Source organism: Lampetra planeri, unplaced genomic scaffold (assembly GCF_965212315.1).
Source record: "Lampetra planeri unplaced genomic scaffold, kcLamPlan1.2.h2 scaffold_164, whole genome shotgun sequence".
Classification (NCBI taxonomy): domain Eukaryota; kingdom Metazoa; phylum Chordata; class Hyperoartia; order Petromyzontiformes; family Petromyzontidae; genus Lampetra; species Lampetra planeri.
The window spans coordinates 147448-162690 of NW_027614372.1; the positions used below are offsets into that span (position 1 = coordinate 147448).

Sequence of the window (15243 nt, forward strand, 5' to 3'; positions counted from 1 at the left end):
GAGGCTGGAGGTTGGGGTCGGTGGGTGGGGTGGGTGGGATGGTGGAGTTGGTGGGTTCGAGGTGGTCGGTGGGTCGGATGGCTGGGGTGGGGTCGGTGGGGTCGGGGTGTAGGTGGGGTGGGTGGGGTTGGGTGGGTGGGGGGGTTTATGGGTGTGGTGGGTGGGGTTGGGTGGGTGTAATGGGTATGGTGGGTGGGGTGGGGTGGGTGGAGTGGTTAGGGGTGGGGGGGGTGGGGTGGGTGGCATGGGTGGGGTGGGTGGTGTGGTGGGGGGGTGGGTCAGATGTCTGGGGTGGGTGGGGTGGGGTAGGTGGGGTGGTTGGGATTTGGTGGCATGGGTGGGGTGGGTGAGGTGGGTGGAGTGGTGGGTGGGATGGCTGGGGTGGTGGGGGGGTGGGTCAGATGGCTGGGGGTGGGTGGGGTGTGTGGGGTGGGTGGGGTGGGGTGGGTGGGTGGGGTGGGGTGGGTGGGGTGGGGTGGGTGGGGTGGGTGGGGTGGGTGGGATGGCTGGGGTGGGTGGGGTGGGGTGGGGTGGGTGGGGTGGGTGGTGTGGTGGGGGGGTGGGTCAGATGGCTGGGGGTGGGTGGGGTGGGGTGGGTGGGGTGGGTGGGGTGGGTGGGGTGGGCCCCGACCTCCAGCAGCTCGTCCCCGCTGAGCAGCAGGCCACTGCGCCCGACGGGCCCCTCGGGCAGGATGGAGCGGATGTGGTGGTGCCCCAGGGAGCCCTCGAGGCTGATGCCCAGGCCGCTGCGCTCGCTCGTCTTGAACACGCGCGACACCTGGACGGAGGGGGGAGGGGGGTTACGAACGACGACGCGAACGCTTCACGTCCGTCTTGTACTTTTACCGGCGCGCCGCACGTAGCCAACCGCGCGCCAATGGGGGTGGGCGCGTGCCCGTCCCCGAGGGCGGGCGGCGACGGGAGTGCGTGGTTGGGCGTCGCACCACCACTTCCTTCCCCGCTCCGAGGATGTTCTGCCAGCTGGCCCTGACGACGTCGTCGTCCTCGGTGGAGGCCTTGATTCCTGCGCGAGACGAGGAGGAGGAGGGTGATGAGGAGGAGTTTGTGTGCACGTTGAATTTCTTTCGCACCGTACGTAGCCAAACGTGCTCATCGGAGGGACGGGGGCGGAAGGACAACAAACTAAACACACAAAAAGCAGGTCTAAAGAAGTGAGTTCGTCAATCTAGACGATTACTAATATAATAAGCCAAGAATGTGTGCGTGTCCCGCGCGTGACGTCACTCCACGTGAGGCCCACCCCCCTTCATTAATAATCATGAGCTGAACAATTTTTCTATTGAATATTTCAGATTTACTGCGATATAGACACGTCCTTGGACGGGCACGAAAGCTCGTGATGATTGAAATAGCGGCGTGGGCACCACGAGCTACGAATCGGCGTGCGTGCGACGGAGCAGGTAAACTAAGACTGTAAACGATTTAGATTATTCTACCAAGTAAGGCCCACTGAGCGATGCAGCTCTCTTTGAGAAGCTGCCTGACCATCACGCACGACAGCTCGACGGAGCGGTGTCTCATCGCGTCAACATGCACAGCAGCCAAAATACTCGCACGTCCATTTTAAACGTGGAGGTGGAAAAACTGCAGGATCCAGAGGGAAAATCCACGCGACCGCCACGGGCAGAGAGAGACACGCAAAATCCAGGCATCCTCAGGTTTGGTATCGAACGCACGACCTCCTGCATACCAGGCGAGATAGTTAACATCTGCTAGCCACCGTTATGATGATGATGAGAGATGCAAACTCCAAATATACAGTAGGCGTCAGGGTCGGGATCGAACCCACGACCTCCTGTATACCAGGCGAGGGAGTTAACATCTCCTATCCACGACGGGGGGGGAGATGGGGGGGTGATGGGGAGAGAGCTCGCGAGTTGGCGCCACGCCGACGACAATCGGCACGGCCAACGTCAACAAACGCCGCGGGCCTCACGCCGCCTCCCCTACGCCGAACAAAACAGCGCAACGCGGGACGGAACCGGGTGGCGGCAGCGGCGGCGGTGGCTGCTGCCCTGTAACCCGGCGCTGTGGAGGCAGCAGCAGCAGCAGCGGGAGGGTTGGTGGATCGCTGTTGTCAAACTCGCCTTCCCGTTGGTGGCCGTCAAGGCGGGTGGGGGGGGGCGGTGGGGGGTGGGGGGTCGGGGGCGAGCTAACCGGGGAGGAAGCGACGCCGCTCGGCCTCCCGCCCACGAGCATCGTCCGCCTCCTCCTCATCGTTGTCCGTGCCGGCGGCGCTCACCGTGGTACCGTCACCGCCGCCGCTGGTGCGCCTCGCGCCGCCCCACACACCGCCTACGCGCGCCAACACAACGCCCGCTTGTCGATTGCTCGTCTATCGCTCGTCGATCGCTCGCTCGCCGCTCGTGTGTCCGTAACGTTTCGCCCGCCGCCGCCGCCGCGTGACCGCCTAGCGCCGCCACCGCCACCGCCGCCTCCTCCTCGGCAACGACGACGACGACGAAGAAACCGATCCGGCGGCGAAACGATTCGGGGCTTGACGCGACCCGAGCGGTTTCAGCCCAGCGGCCGTCCTGGTTAATACCGACGTGCCGCCCGGCGCGGGCATCACGGTCAAAGATTTTGGCCGATTAAAAATAAGTGAAAACAACCACGATTGGGAAAACATAATTAGTGTTTGTAAATCTGTATAAGGTAAGAAAACAAAGACGATAATTATCCGGCGCGGCACCTTTGCTGTGCCGCCATCTCCCGGCAGAGTGGGTGGTGCGTGCACGGTGGAGGCCGCCCGACGTTTGTTGCGACCCGGCAACCGCTCGTCGCCACCACCACTGAACTAAACTATTTTTTATTCACCAGGTGTAAGGCCCACTGAGCTATATTGTAGATATTGTTCCAGAAGCGACCTGGCTATCACAAACGATAGCTCAACGAAGTGGCGGCTTACCATCATCATCATCATCTCGTGGAAATTCACAGCAGCAGCCAAATAACTCTAAGCACATGACCGTTGATTCGAAATGTGGAGGGGAAAAACCGGAGGACCCCGGAGAAAAAAATCCACGCGACCACCACGGGGAGAGAGAGAGAGACACGCAGACTCCAAATACACAGCAACAGGCATCGTCAGGGTAGGGATCGAACCCACGACCTCCTGTATACCAGGCGATGTAGTTAACATCTCCTAGCCACCGTAATGATGATGATGATGAGAGAGACACGCAGACTTCAAATATACAGCAGGCGTGCGTCAGGGTCAGGATCGAACCCACGACCTCCTGTACACCAGGCGATGTAGTCAACATCTCCGAGCCCACCGTAGCGCACCCAAAGTCTCACCGGGCCTGGAGGGCGAGATGGTGACGGTGACGGTGGGGGCGTCCGTCTCCGCGTCGGCGCTCCAGATCTTCTCTCGCTTGCCGCCACCGCCGCCGAGCCCGCGCCGGCCGCCGGGAGAGGTTGAGCGCCGTCGCCCCTCCTCCTCCACCTCGTCACCGTCGTCACCGTCGTCCCCGTCGTCGTCGCCGCCCTCGCTCGACCCCGAGCCGGGGCTGTGCCGGGAGGAGCGGCGCCCGCCGGCGGCCGCGCCGTGCCGCGGCTCCCGGCGGGCGAGCGTGAGGCGCACCGTCCTGCCGGTGCGGCGCAGCACCTCCACCGCCTGCTGGTTGGTGAAGCCCTGCAGGTCCGTCTCGTCCACCTGGCGTACGCGCGCACGTGTGCGCGTGTGTGCGCGTGTGTGTGCGTGTGTGTACGTGTGTGTGTGTGCGTGTGTGTGCGTGCGTGTGTGGTGGGGAGCGGTAGTGCAGCGGTTATGGCCCGAGTTCGATTCCCGCTCACGGTCACCAAACACCAGTGACGTTAATCCGAACCGTTCTTTGTGCGCGCGTGTCGTGTGTATGTGTGTGTACGTATGTGCGCCGTCTGCGTGTCAGTGTGTGCAAGGTGCGTGTACGCGTGAGTGCGTGCGTGTGCGAGTACATGAGTGTATGAGTGTGTGTGTGCGTGTGAATGCACGCGGGCGAGTGCGTGCGTGCGAGTGCGTGTGCGCGTGCGAGCGCGAGTACGTGAGTGTGTGTGCGTGTGAACGCGTGATTGTGCGAGCGTGCGTGCGTGCCGCGCGAGCCTCACGGCGATGATCTGGTCCCCGGCCCAGATGCGCCCGTCGTGCTCCGCGGCGCTGCCCGGGGTGATGCTCTTCACGAAGATTCCCGACAGCTCTGCTCGGCGGCCAACCGCACAAAAACAGCCGCACACGGCAACAACGCAGCGTCAGCCCTGCGCGGCCACGCAGGCTACACGCTCTACACTTGGAAACTTTGCGGGCGAGGAGTTGAACCACATCGTCGTCGTCACGATCAATCAACTGCTGGATGAAGGCCTCCCCCACCCAGCCCCCCACCCATAGCCTCGGCCGGTGTGTGAGCCAGAGGCCGACTTCGGGAGTAGCCTGGTCAAGATACAATATCTTACTGCCCATAGACTCACACAGAGACCCATAGATTCGCATAGAGACTCATAGATGTACACAGAGACCCATAGACTCACACAGAGACCCATAGACTTACACAGACACTCATAGACTCACAAAGAAACCACAGACTCACAGAGAGAACTATAGACTCACACAGAGACCCAAAGACTTACACAGACACCCATAGACTCACACAGAGACCCATAGACTCACACAGAGACCCATAGACTCACACAGAGACCCATAGACTTACACAGAGACCCATAGACTCACACAGAGACCTATAGACTCACACAGAAATCCACAGACTCACACAGAGATCCACAGACTCACTCAGAGACCGACAGACTCACACAGAGACCCGCAGACTCACACATAAACTATCGACGCAACACAGAGACCCATAGACACGCCGATGGCGAGACGTTACCAGAGTTCTTATCGCCAACGTAGCCAGCGATGGTGATGCCCAGCCCCTGCGTGTCCTTCGTGAGCTCCACCTCGTAGGCCTCCACGCCACCCACCCCTTCGCCCTGCTGGCACAGACAAAGGTCCCCCGTGTAGCCTTCAACAAGCGAGTATCGCCTATGGGGCAAGTGCTGTTAGCGAGCAGCACCCATGACGAACCTGCACCGCACACCAGGGGGCGAGTGGCCAGCACCACGCCCGGCCACCTTTGTCTCCCCAGTGGCGATGTTTGCTACACATCACACCAGGTTACTCATTTGAGGCTGAGTTGACCTAGTGGAGGAGGCCCAGGACATGTTCAGATAAACGTCACCGACGTTGGTGGTGGCCGTGAGCGGGAATCGAACTTCGTGGTCGTCGGGTTCGTAGCGCGGCGCGCTAACCGCTGCGCCACCGCTCCACGCACGTGCTGACACACTGATACAAAGACCCCTCTCTTATAGCCTTACCAGACTGCTGGGGCAAGTGCTGTTAGCAAGCGTGACACACACACACACGAGGCGTTGTTGTTGTTGTTGACACAGAGACCGCGTTGGGCAGGTTTGTGTTGTTGTTGTTGGTTGTGCTCGTGCACCACTGCCCCAACGCAGCGGCGGTGGTGGCGGCGGTGGCGGATAAGTTGTCGAATTCACAAGCTCAGTTTCACGGGCGCCAACGTCACTTTGATAAATTTCAGATTTTTTTCAGTTTTTTTTGTTACTCAAGAAATCCAAAGCTACTTCGTCGGGACAAATTCATTAATTCAGGTCGATGAGACGGAGCCAATTTGCAACGGCCCGCCACGGCTGGCCGGCGCGCAAGGCTGGCGCCCGGGCCTGCTGGCGCCGACGCGCCGGGCAAACAGGCACCTCGCCCCCCACCACCCCCCCCCCCCCCCGGTGCAAAATTTTGTGCCGGATTTTTTTCATCCTTTTTTTTCCCTTCCTTTGAGTCGTTGCTGCTGCTGCTGTTGTCGTTAGCAGCTGCCAAGGATGGGCGGGCGGTGGGGAAGGGCACGGGGAGGGGGTTACGGTGGCAAGGGCTCGTTATCGCGCGTCTGCCGAATTCCCAGTCCCGGTGGCATCTGCGGCACCAGATTTTTGAAGTCGTCTCGCGGGGGGGTGGGGGGGGGGAGCCATCGCCGATCTCCGAGCTCATCACGCGGCGGCATCTGTCGCCGGGGCGCAAATCACGCGGCTAACGAGCTGTGCGCGCACGCAGCGCTGATCGCGCGAGAGCCAAACGCTTTCTAAACGCTTACCACGCGCGTCTGTTGAGAAATCCGACGCGCCGCTGGCGGTCACGACCGTGGGCACGCAAAGACAAAGGTCCCCCCACCCCCCCCCGTGTAGCCTTCAACAAGACCGTCGGTGGGGACAAGTGCTGTTAGAGCAGCAGCAGCACCTATGAAGGCCGGCGCGGCAGCACACGAGGGGGCGGGCGGCCAACTCCACGCCCGGGCCGCCGTTGCCTCCACGGCGGCGATGTTTTACCACACTGCACCCCGGCGCTCAATCGAGGCAGAGTCGACACAAAACGCGCACACAAGCGCACACACGCACACACACACGCACACACACACGCGCACACACACACACACGCGCGCCCGCGACCAAACGCACGCGGCGAGCAATTGCGCGGGCGGCCATTTGCGCTCGGCCATTCCGGCGATTCACCGGTCGCACCTCTTCCGAGCGGAGGGCGTGCAGGGAGGCGACCGAGGGGATCTCCTCCTCCCTCGAGGCCGACCGGGTGGACGACGACGACGACAACCCCCCAGGGGACTGCGGCGGCGGCGGCGACGACGGCGGCGACGGGCGCTCGGCCTCCCTCAGGCCGCGCGCAATCACCAGCTTGACGTGCGTGCCGCACTGGCGCAGGACCTTCAAACGCACGCGTGTACACACACACGCACGCGTGTACACACACACGCACGCGTGTACACACACGCACGTGTACACGCACACGCACGCGTGTGTACACGCACACGCACGCGTGTACACGCACACGCACGCGTGTACACAGACACGCACGCGTGTACACAGACACGCACGCGTGTACACAGACACGCACGCGTGTACACGCACACGCACGCGTGTACACACACACGCACGCGTGTACACACACACGCACGCGTGTACACACACACGCACGCGTGTACACACACGCACGTGTACACGCACACGCACGCGTGTACACACACACACGCACGCGTGTACACACACGCACGTGTACACGCACACGCACGCGTGTACACACACACACGCACGCGTGTACACACACGCACGTGTACACGCACACGCACGCGTGTACACGCACACGCACGCGTGTACACGCACACGCACGCGTGTACACAGACACGCACGCGTGTACACAGACACGCACGCGTGTACACAGACACGCACGCGTGTACACGCACACGCACGCGTGTACACACACACGCACGCGTGTACACACACACGCACGCGTGTACACAGACACGCACGCGTGTACACACACACACGCACGCGGCGCGTGCATCACACGCGCGGAACAGCGCATATACCGCACGCACGGACACGCGCGGGCACCGGCATCGCCCTTCACCGCACCGGAACTCCGAACGGGAAGACGAGCGAGGGGTGCGTGCGTGTGCGCGCAGCGGGCGCGTTGGCACACCTGCGCCACCTGCTCGCTGCCCATGCCCTGCACGTCCGTGTCCCCGATCTGCAGGATGTGGTCTCCGCTCTGCAGCCGCCCATCCTGCAGGGCCAGACGTTGTTGCTGTTGTTATTTGTATCGCTATTATTATTATCGTCATCATCATCAGCAGCATCATCCATAGACGCAGCGCTGCACCTCAGACTGGCTTCTTACGGTGCGAAAGAAGTTCAACGTACATACACACCGCCCATAGATATCCACGGCGCCTTTTTAGCAGTATCCAAAATGATGAAAAATAACAATAGGTTTTTACCATTTCTGCCAATGAAACAGGAGGTGTTTAGATGTTCAAACACCCAATAGAAAACTTGTGCAAGCTATCAAACAAACATGCTCCGATGATAATCGATGCATTTGTCTTTGAAATAGATTGGCCCACGCCATAGGCGGCCTCCTTTGTGTCCCAGTCTCACCACCAGTGTGAGACCAGAGAAACAACGGCAAAAGGTGGAGGCCAATCAGTCCTAATAAAATCGTCCTATTCCACCTTGGTGGAGGCATGGGGGCGGGGGCGTGGGGAACGGTGGTGCAGCGGTTAGCGCTCTGCGCTACGAACCCGGCGACCCGGGTTCGATTCCCGCTCACGGGCCACGAACATCGGTGACGATTGTATGAACCGGTCCCGGGCCTCCCCTGGGTCGACTCGGCCTCAAATGAGTACCCGGTGCGGCGTGGTGTAGTAAACGTCGCCACTGGGGGAGACAAAGGCGGCCGGGCGCGGCGATGGCCATCCACCCGCTCGTGTGTCGCGCCGGGTGCTGCTCGCTATAATAGCACTTGCCCCAACAGTCTGTTAAGGCTACACGGGGGGGGGGGGGGGGGGGCGGGGGTGGAATCTTCGTCTATGCGGAAAGGGAGGAACTCGCGGGTCGTGGCTCCGCGATATCCGCAAGCGCGGGGTGGGGGGGGGGGGGTGCCGTCCTTCCCACCCCCCCCCCCCCCCCACGAGATTTCCTCCCGGACGGTATCTCCGGTGGCGACGATGACGTCGCGACGGCCTATCGTCTGATCGTCATGGGCGAACCAGAGATAGAAGAAAAAAAAAAGAAAATCTGTCCTATTCCACCTTGGGGTGGGGTAGGCGAGGGTGTGGGTGGGGGACTCACGCGAGCGGCGACCCCCCCGGGCAGGATGGTTTTGACGACCACGCCGGTGCCCTTGCCCCCGACGATGCCGAAGCCGAGCCCGGAGCCGTCGTTGGTCAGCTCCACCGTGTCCACCGCCCGCTCCCAGCCCCACGGCGGGACGTCGCCCTCCTGCCGCGCCGTGGCGGTGGCGGTGACGGCGGTGGGTGGGGTGGGGGCACAGGTGATAATAATAATAATTCCATTTATGTAGCGCTTTTCATCAAGGATCTCAAAGCATTCAGACGCTGTCTCCCCGACAGACCTGGTCTTCACCTGAGGACGGCTGCTTGCGTTGTGGCCGAAACGTCGTGAGAATTATTGTATTGGTTTTTTATTATTATTATTTTATTATTTCCCTTCTACGTGACTTTACCGAAAGAACCAAGAAGATTCTAGATTTGAAGCTTTCGTGACTGCAAGGATTCATATTCTTAGGTTTTTCGGTAAAGTCACGTATTTAAGGCCTCGCGTATTCTCAAAGCAGTTTAACACGTAGGCTTTCGCGACCAACATTTATCCAAGATAGACAGCCTGATGATGCTGGTTGTTGTCATGACAAGCGAAACATCACGGTACTGGAATTGTAAACGTTGTAGTGGGTTTACTCTCCAACACACAACCGGTGGGTGCTGTACTTGTAACGAATTGGCCACGTTTGGTTTACGTGACAAACCCCTTACTAAATTGGCTGTGTCGGATGGTGACGGGTTTATAATGACACATTTATATTTACGCAATCTAACCCAAATAACTTCTGTCATGGATCTCAAAGCGCTGTTAACGACAGCAGCAGCAGCAGGCACTCGGCATGAAAACCAATTATATTACAAGTACGTTTTAAAAATCCGTGTCGCCAAATGCGCTAAAAGTTGAAAAAGCGGAAGCCTATGTAAATAGGTTTTAAGACGCATTTTTAAAAAAATGTCCACAGACTCCGAGAGGGTTCCGTAGCCTGGGGGCTACACGGGGAAAACAATCTCGGTCAGCCATAGGCCGAAGAAGCCTCGATCTGGGAATGCAGAGAGATGATGTGCACCCCCCACGTCTTAGGAACCTTGAGGGGGACAAATGGGTGCAGCGTCGTCAATGATGTAGGCTGGGTGCAAGATGGTTCACTGCTTTGTAAGTTAACAATACAGGGGACTCCTCTATTTACGAACATTCGACTTGCGAACTTTCAGAGGTACAAACAAACCTGGTCCGTATGTCCAGTTGCGGCCCGTTCGGACCGAGAGTCGTAATTTAAACCGCCGCGCAATAGACAGCGGTGGTGGCATCTACATCTGCACAACGTGAAGAACCAGTGGCATCTACATCTGCAAAACGTGAAGAACCAGTGGCATCTACATCTGCAGAACGTGAAGAACCAGTGGCATCTACATCTGCAGAACGTGGAGAACCAGTGGCATCTACATCTGCACAACGTGAAGAACCAGTGGCATCTACATCTGCAGAACGTGAAGAACCAGCGGCATCTACATCTGCAGAACGTGAAGAACCAGTGGCATCTACATCTGCAGAACGTGAAGAACCAGTGGCATCTACATCTGCAGAACGTGAAGAACCAGTGGCATCTACATCTGCAGAACGTGAAGAACCAGTGGCATCTACATCTGCACACCGTGAAGAACCAGTGGCATCTACATCTGCAGAACGTGAAGAACCAGTGGCATCTACATCTGCAGAACGTGAAGAACCAGTGGCATCTACATCTGCAGGACGTGAAGAACCAGTGGCATCTACATCTGCAGAACGTGAAGAAACAGTGGCATCTACATCTGCAGAACGTGAAGAACCAGTGGCATCTACATCTGCAGAACGTGAAGAACCAGTGGCATCTACATCTGCACACCGTGAAGAACCAGTGGCATCTACATCTGCAGAACGTGAAGAACCAGTGGCATCTACATCTGCAGAACGTGAAGAACCAGTGGCATCTACATCTGCAGAACGTGAAGACCCAGTGGCATCTACATCTGCAGAACGTGAAGACCCAGTGGCATCTACATCTGCACAACGTGAAGAACCAGTGGCATCTACATCTGCAGAACGTGAAGAACCAGTGGCATCTACATCTGCAGAACGTGAAGTACCAGTGGCATCTACATCTGCAGAACGTGAAGAACCAGTGGCATCTACATCTGCAGAACGTGAAGCACCAGTGGCATCTACATCTGCAAAACGTGAAGAACCAATGGCATCTACATCTGCAGAACGTGAAGACCCAGTGGCATCTACATCTGCACAACGTGAAGAACCAGTGGCATCTACATCTGCAGAACGTGAAGAACCAGTGGCATCTACATCTGCAGAACGTGAAGTACCAGTGGCATCTACATCTGCACAACGTGAAGAACCAGTGGCATCTACATCTGCAGAACGTGAAGAACCAGTGGCATCTACATCTGAAAAACTTGAAGAACCAGTGGCATCTACATCTGCAAAACGTGAAGAACCAGTGGCATCTACATCTGCAGGACGTGAAGAACCAGTGGCATCTACATCTGTAGAACGTGAAGAACCAGTGGCATCTACATCTGCAGAACGTGAAGAACCAGTGGCATCTACATCTGCAGAACGTGAAGTACCAGTGGCATCTACATCTGCACAACGTGAAGAACCAGTGGCATCTACATCTGCAGAACGTGAAGAACCAGTGGCATCTACATCTGAAAAACTTGAAGAACCAGTGGCATCTACATCTGCAAAACGTGAAGAACCAGTGGCATCTACATCTGCAGGACGTGAAGAACCAGTGGCATCTACATCTGCAGAACGTGAAGAACCAGTGGCATCTACATCTGCACAACGTGAATAACCAGTGGCATCTACATCTGCAGAACATGAAGAACCAGTGGCATCTACATCTGCAAAACGTGAAGAACCAGTGGCATCTACATCTGCAGAACGTGAAGAACCAGTGGCATCTACATCTGCAGAACGTGAAGAACCAGTGGCATCTACATCTGCACACCGTGAAGAACCAGTGGCATCTACATCTGCAGAACGTGAAGAACCAGTGGCATCTATATCTGCAGAACGTGAAGAACCAGTGGCATCTACATCTGCAGAACGTGAAGAACCAGTGGCATCTACATCTGCAGAACGTGAAGAACCAGTGGCATCTACATCTGCACAACGTGAAGAACCAGTGGCATCTACATCTGCAGAACGTGAAGAACCAGTGGTATCTACATCTGCAGAACGTGAAGAACCAGTGGCATCTACATCTGCAGAACGTGAAGAACCAGTGGCATCTACATCTGCAGAACGTGAAGAACCAGTGGTATCTACATCTGCAGAACGTGAAGAACCAGTGGTATCTACATCTGCAGAACGTGAAGAACCAGTGGCATCTACATCTGTAAAACATGAAGAACCAGTGGCATCTGCATCTACAGAACGTGAAGAACCAGTGGCATCTACATCTGTAGAACGTGAAGAACCAGTGGCATCTACATCTGTAGAACGTGAAGAACCAGTGGCATCTACATCTGCAGAACGTGAAGAACCAGTGGCATCTACATCTGTAGAACGTGAAGAACCAGTGGCATCTACATCTGCAGAACGTGAAGAACCAGTGGCATCTACATCTGCAGAACGTGAAGAACCAGTGGCATCTACATCTGCAGAACGTGAAGAACCAGTGGCATCTACGTCGACAGGAGATTATACAACTTTCAAAACCATTCCCCCAGATCTTGAGGGGGAGGGCAGCGCAAGTGTCCGACACTTCACGTGGCCTTAACGTGCACATAGCCTGGCACAAGCGCCATGGTGACGTCACCGCCACTTATTGGCAGTTGTTGTCGTGTGAATGTGTGAGTGCTTACGACCAGCTCCGGTTTGACAGCAGAGGTCTCACTCCGAATCAGTCGGGCGGCACTGTCTTCTCCATCGACTGCGTAACGCTGCTGTGTGGAAGCTACCTGGTCTGTCGCTCCACACGAAGCTTCGGGTTTTCTCGGCCACTGTCATGCCCTCACTTCTCTATGCTTGCGAGACGTGGACCCCCTTCTAACGGAACATCTGCGCCGGTTAAAAACACTCAGGCTGGCCCTGCCTACGAGATCCATCCTGGGTTTAACCTGCAGGCTGGATGAAAGTGTGAGGAGCTCTCACGAATCCTTGAAAGATTTGGAAACAGTTTCCCCCATCATCAGTGAGCTCCTCCATCAGGTGCATGCCCAACCACCACCGCGTGCCCAAGCGGCTTCCGTTAGGCCAGATAGAGGGGGGGCCTAAACTGGCACGCGCAAATACACGCGCACACACGCGCACACATGCGCGCACACACGCACGCACACACGCGCACACACACGCGCACACACGCGCACACGCGCACACACACACACGCACGCACACACGCGCACACATACGCGCACACACACGCACACACGCGCACGCGCAGGGTGGAGGCCCCTACCGCCGGGATGCCGCCGCCGCCATCGTCGTCGCCGCCGGGCCGGCACGGCGGGCGAGCGACAAGCAGCGTGACGGGGCCCGCGGCCTGCTGCAGCAGCGACACGGCGCACGCGTGCGACACGCTCGTGTCCAGCGGCAGCCCGTTGATCGCCAGGATCTGGTCGCCTTCGCGCAGCCGCCCGTCCCTGCCGTGCGGGGGGTGGGGGGGGGTGAGCCGAGAAAAAAAGACACAAAGTTACCGCTCCCTTTCATAGGTGCCCGCTGCTCGCTATCAGCACTTTCCCCAATAATCTGTTAAGGCTACATAGGGGATCTTTGTCTTTGCGTGTGTGACTGCGTGACAGTTTGTTTCGCTGTGGGCGCAGGACAAATCTAAGTTGTTGTTGTTTACGTGTCTTTGTGCTTGTGTACACACACAAAGGTCAACACGAAGATCCACCGTGTAGCCTTCACAGGCTGTTGGGGCAAATGCCATGGGCGGGCAGCACCTATGAAGGCCGGCACGGTGGCACACGAGTGCCGCCTTTGTCTCCCCCGGTACTGATGTTCACAGCACCTCAGGCACACAAACCTCATCCCTCTCAATATACACAAGCTAAATGTTCCCCGTGTAGTCTACACAGGCACTGGGGGACAAGTGCTGTAAGCGAGCAACACCTTTCAAGGCCGGGACAGCACACGGGGGGGGTGAGTGGACAGTTACATGCCCGGCCACCTTTGTCTCCCTAAGCGTGACAGGGCAGCAGGTACTCATTTGAAGGTCGAGTCGACCTAGGGGAGGCCCAGGACCGGTTCAGATAATCGTCACCGGTGTTGGTGGCCGTGAGCGGGATATTGAACTCGGGTCGATCGGGTTCGTAGCGCAGCGAAGCGGTTAGCGCTCTCCGCACGACGCACACACTCACAGACAGAGCCATTATTCCACAACGACGGCAATTGCTCCACAGTAACATTGGCGATGTTTTAAATTTGGAGTTTTTTTTTTCGTTTTACTGGCAGAGCGCAAACCAATTACCGACGCTCCAAATGTAATCAGCTAATGAGCGACGACCGGAGTGGTTTCTGTAAACGCTTCGCTTAAAGTTCCCGCTAACTGCTGCTCGCGAAGCAAAAGAGTAAGAAGCAGCAGCAGGAGCAGCAGCAACAGCAGCAGCAGCAGGAGCAGCAGCAGGAGCAGCAGGAGGGATGGAAAAAATAGCGGCATCGATGAACCCCCAAATTCACTGACTCGTTACGCCGGCAACCACCACGTTTAAATCGGTCGTTAAGCAGTGGGCGTTTTACTTCGTGCAAGCAGAGGAACGAACGGCCGTTACAGACTTCAACTGGGCCAAGTAAAAAAAAATAATATCACAAACGCCATCTGGCTCCGACTCGCCATCTCTCGTGATCCTGCGACTTGGGATGCCAAGTCGACGAGATGTTAACTGCCTCGCCTGGTACACACGCGGTCGTGAGTTCGATCCCGACCAATGATGCCTTGCTGTGTATTTGGAGTCTGCGTGTCTCTCTCTCTCATCATCATCACGGTGGCTAGGAGATGTTAACTGTCTCGCCTGGTACACACGCGGTCGTGAGTTCGATCCCGACCAATGATGCCTTGCTGTGTATTTGGAGTCTGCGTGTCTCTCTCTCTCATCATCATCACGGTGGCTAGGAGATGTTAACTGCCTCGCCTGGTACACACGCGGTCGTGAGTTCGATCCCGACCAATGATGCCTTGCTGTGTATTTGGAGTCTGCGTGTCTCTCTCTCTCATCATCATCACGGTGGCTAGGAGATGTTAACTGCCTCGCCTGGTATACAGGAGGTCGTGAGTTCGATCCCGACCCTGATGCCTTGCTGTGTATTTGGAGTCTACGTGTCTCTCTCTCATCATCATCACGGTGGCTAAGAGATGTTAACTACCTCGCCTGGTACACAGGCGGTCGTGAGTTCGATCCCGACCAATGATGCCTTGCCATGTATTTGGAGTCTACGTGTCTCTCTCTCATCATCATCACGGTGGCTAAGAGATGTTAACTACCTCGCCTGGTACACAGGCGGTCGTGAGTTCGATCCCGACCAATGATGCCTTGCCATGTATTT

The 15243-nt window shown here is 57.3% G+C and overlaps 1 protein-coding gene across 1 annotated transcript in view; it reads right to left on the reverse strand.

Moving 5' to 3' along the window:
* Window positions 1-15243, reverse strand: part of LOC144739662 (multiple PDZ domain protein-like) — a 67341-nt gene that overhangs the window by 40805 nt on the left and 11293 nt on the right. Inside the window, 10 exon segments of the mRNA XM_078622588.1 lie at window positions 632-778; window positions 945-1024; window positions 2179-2316; window positions 3322-3679; window positions 4111-4199; window positions 4884-4986; window positions 6586-6783; window positions 7559-7642; window positions 8710-8859; window positions 13157-13340. Of these exon segments, the coding sequence (XP_078478714.1) occupies window positions 632-778; window positions 945-1024; window positions 2179-2316; window positions 3322-3679; window positions 4111-4199; window positions 4884-4986; window positions 6586-6783; window positions 7559-7642; window positions 8710-8859; window positions 13157-13340 (1531 nt within the window).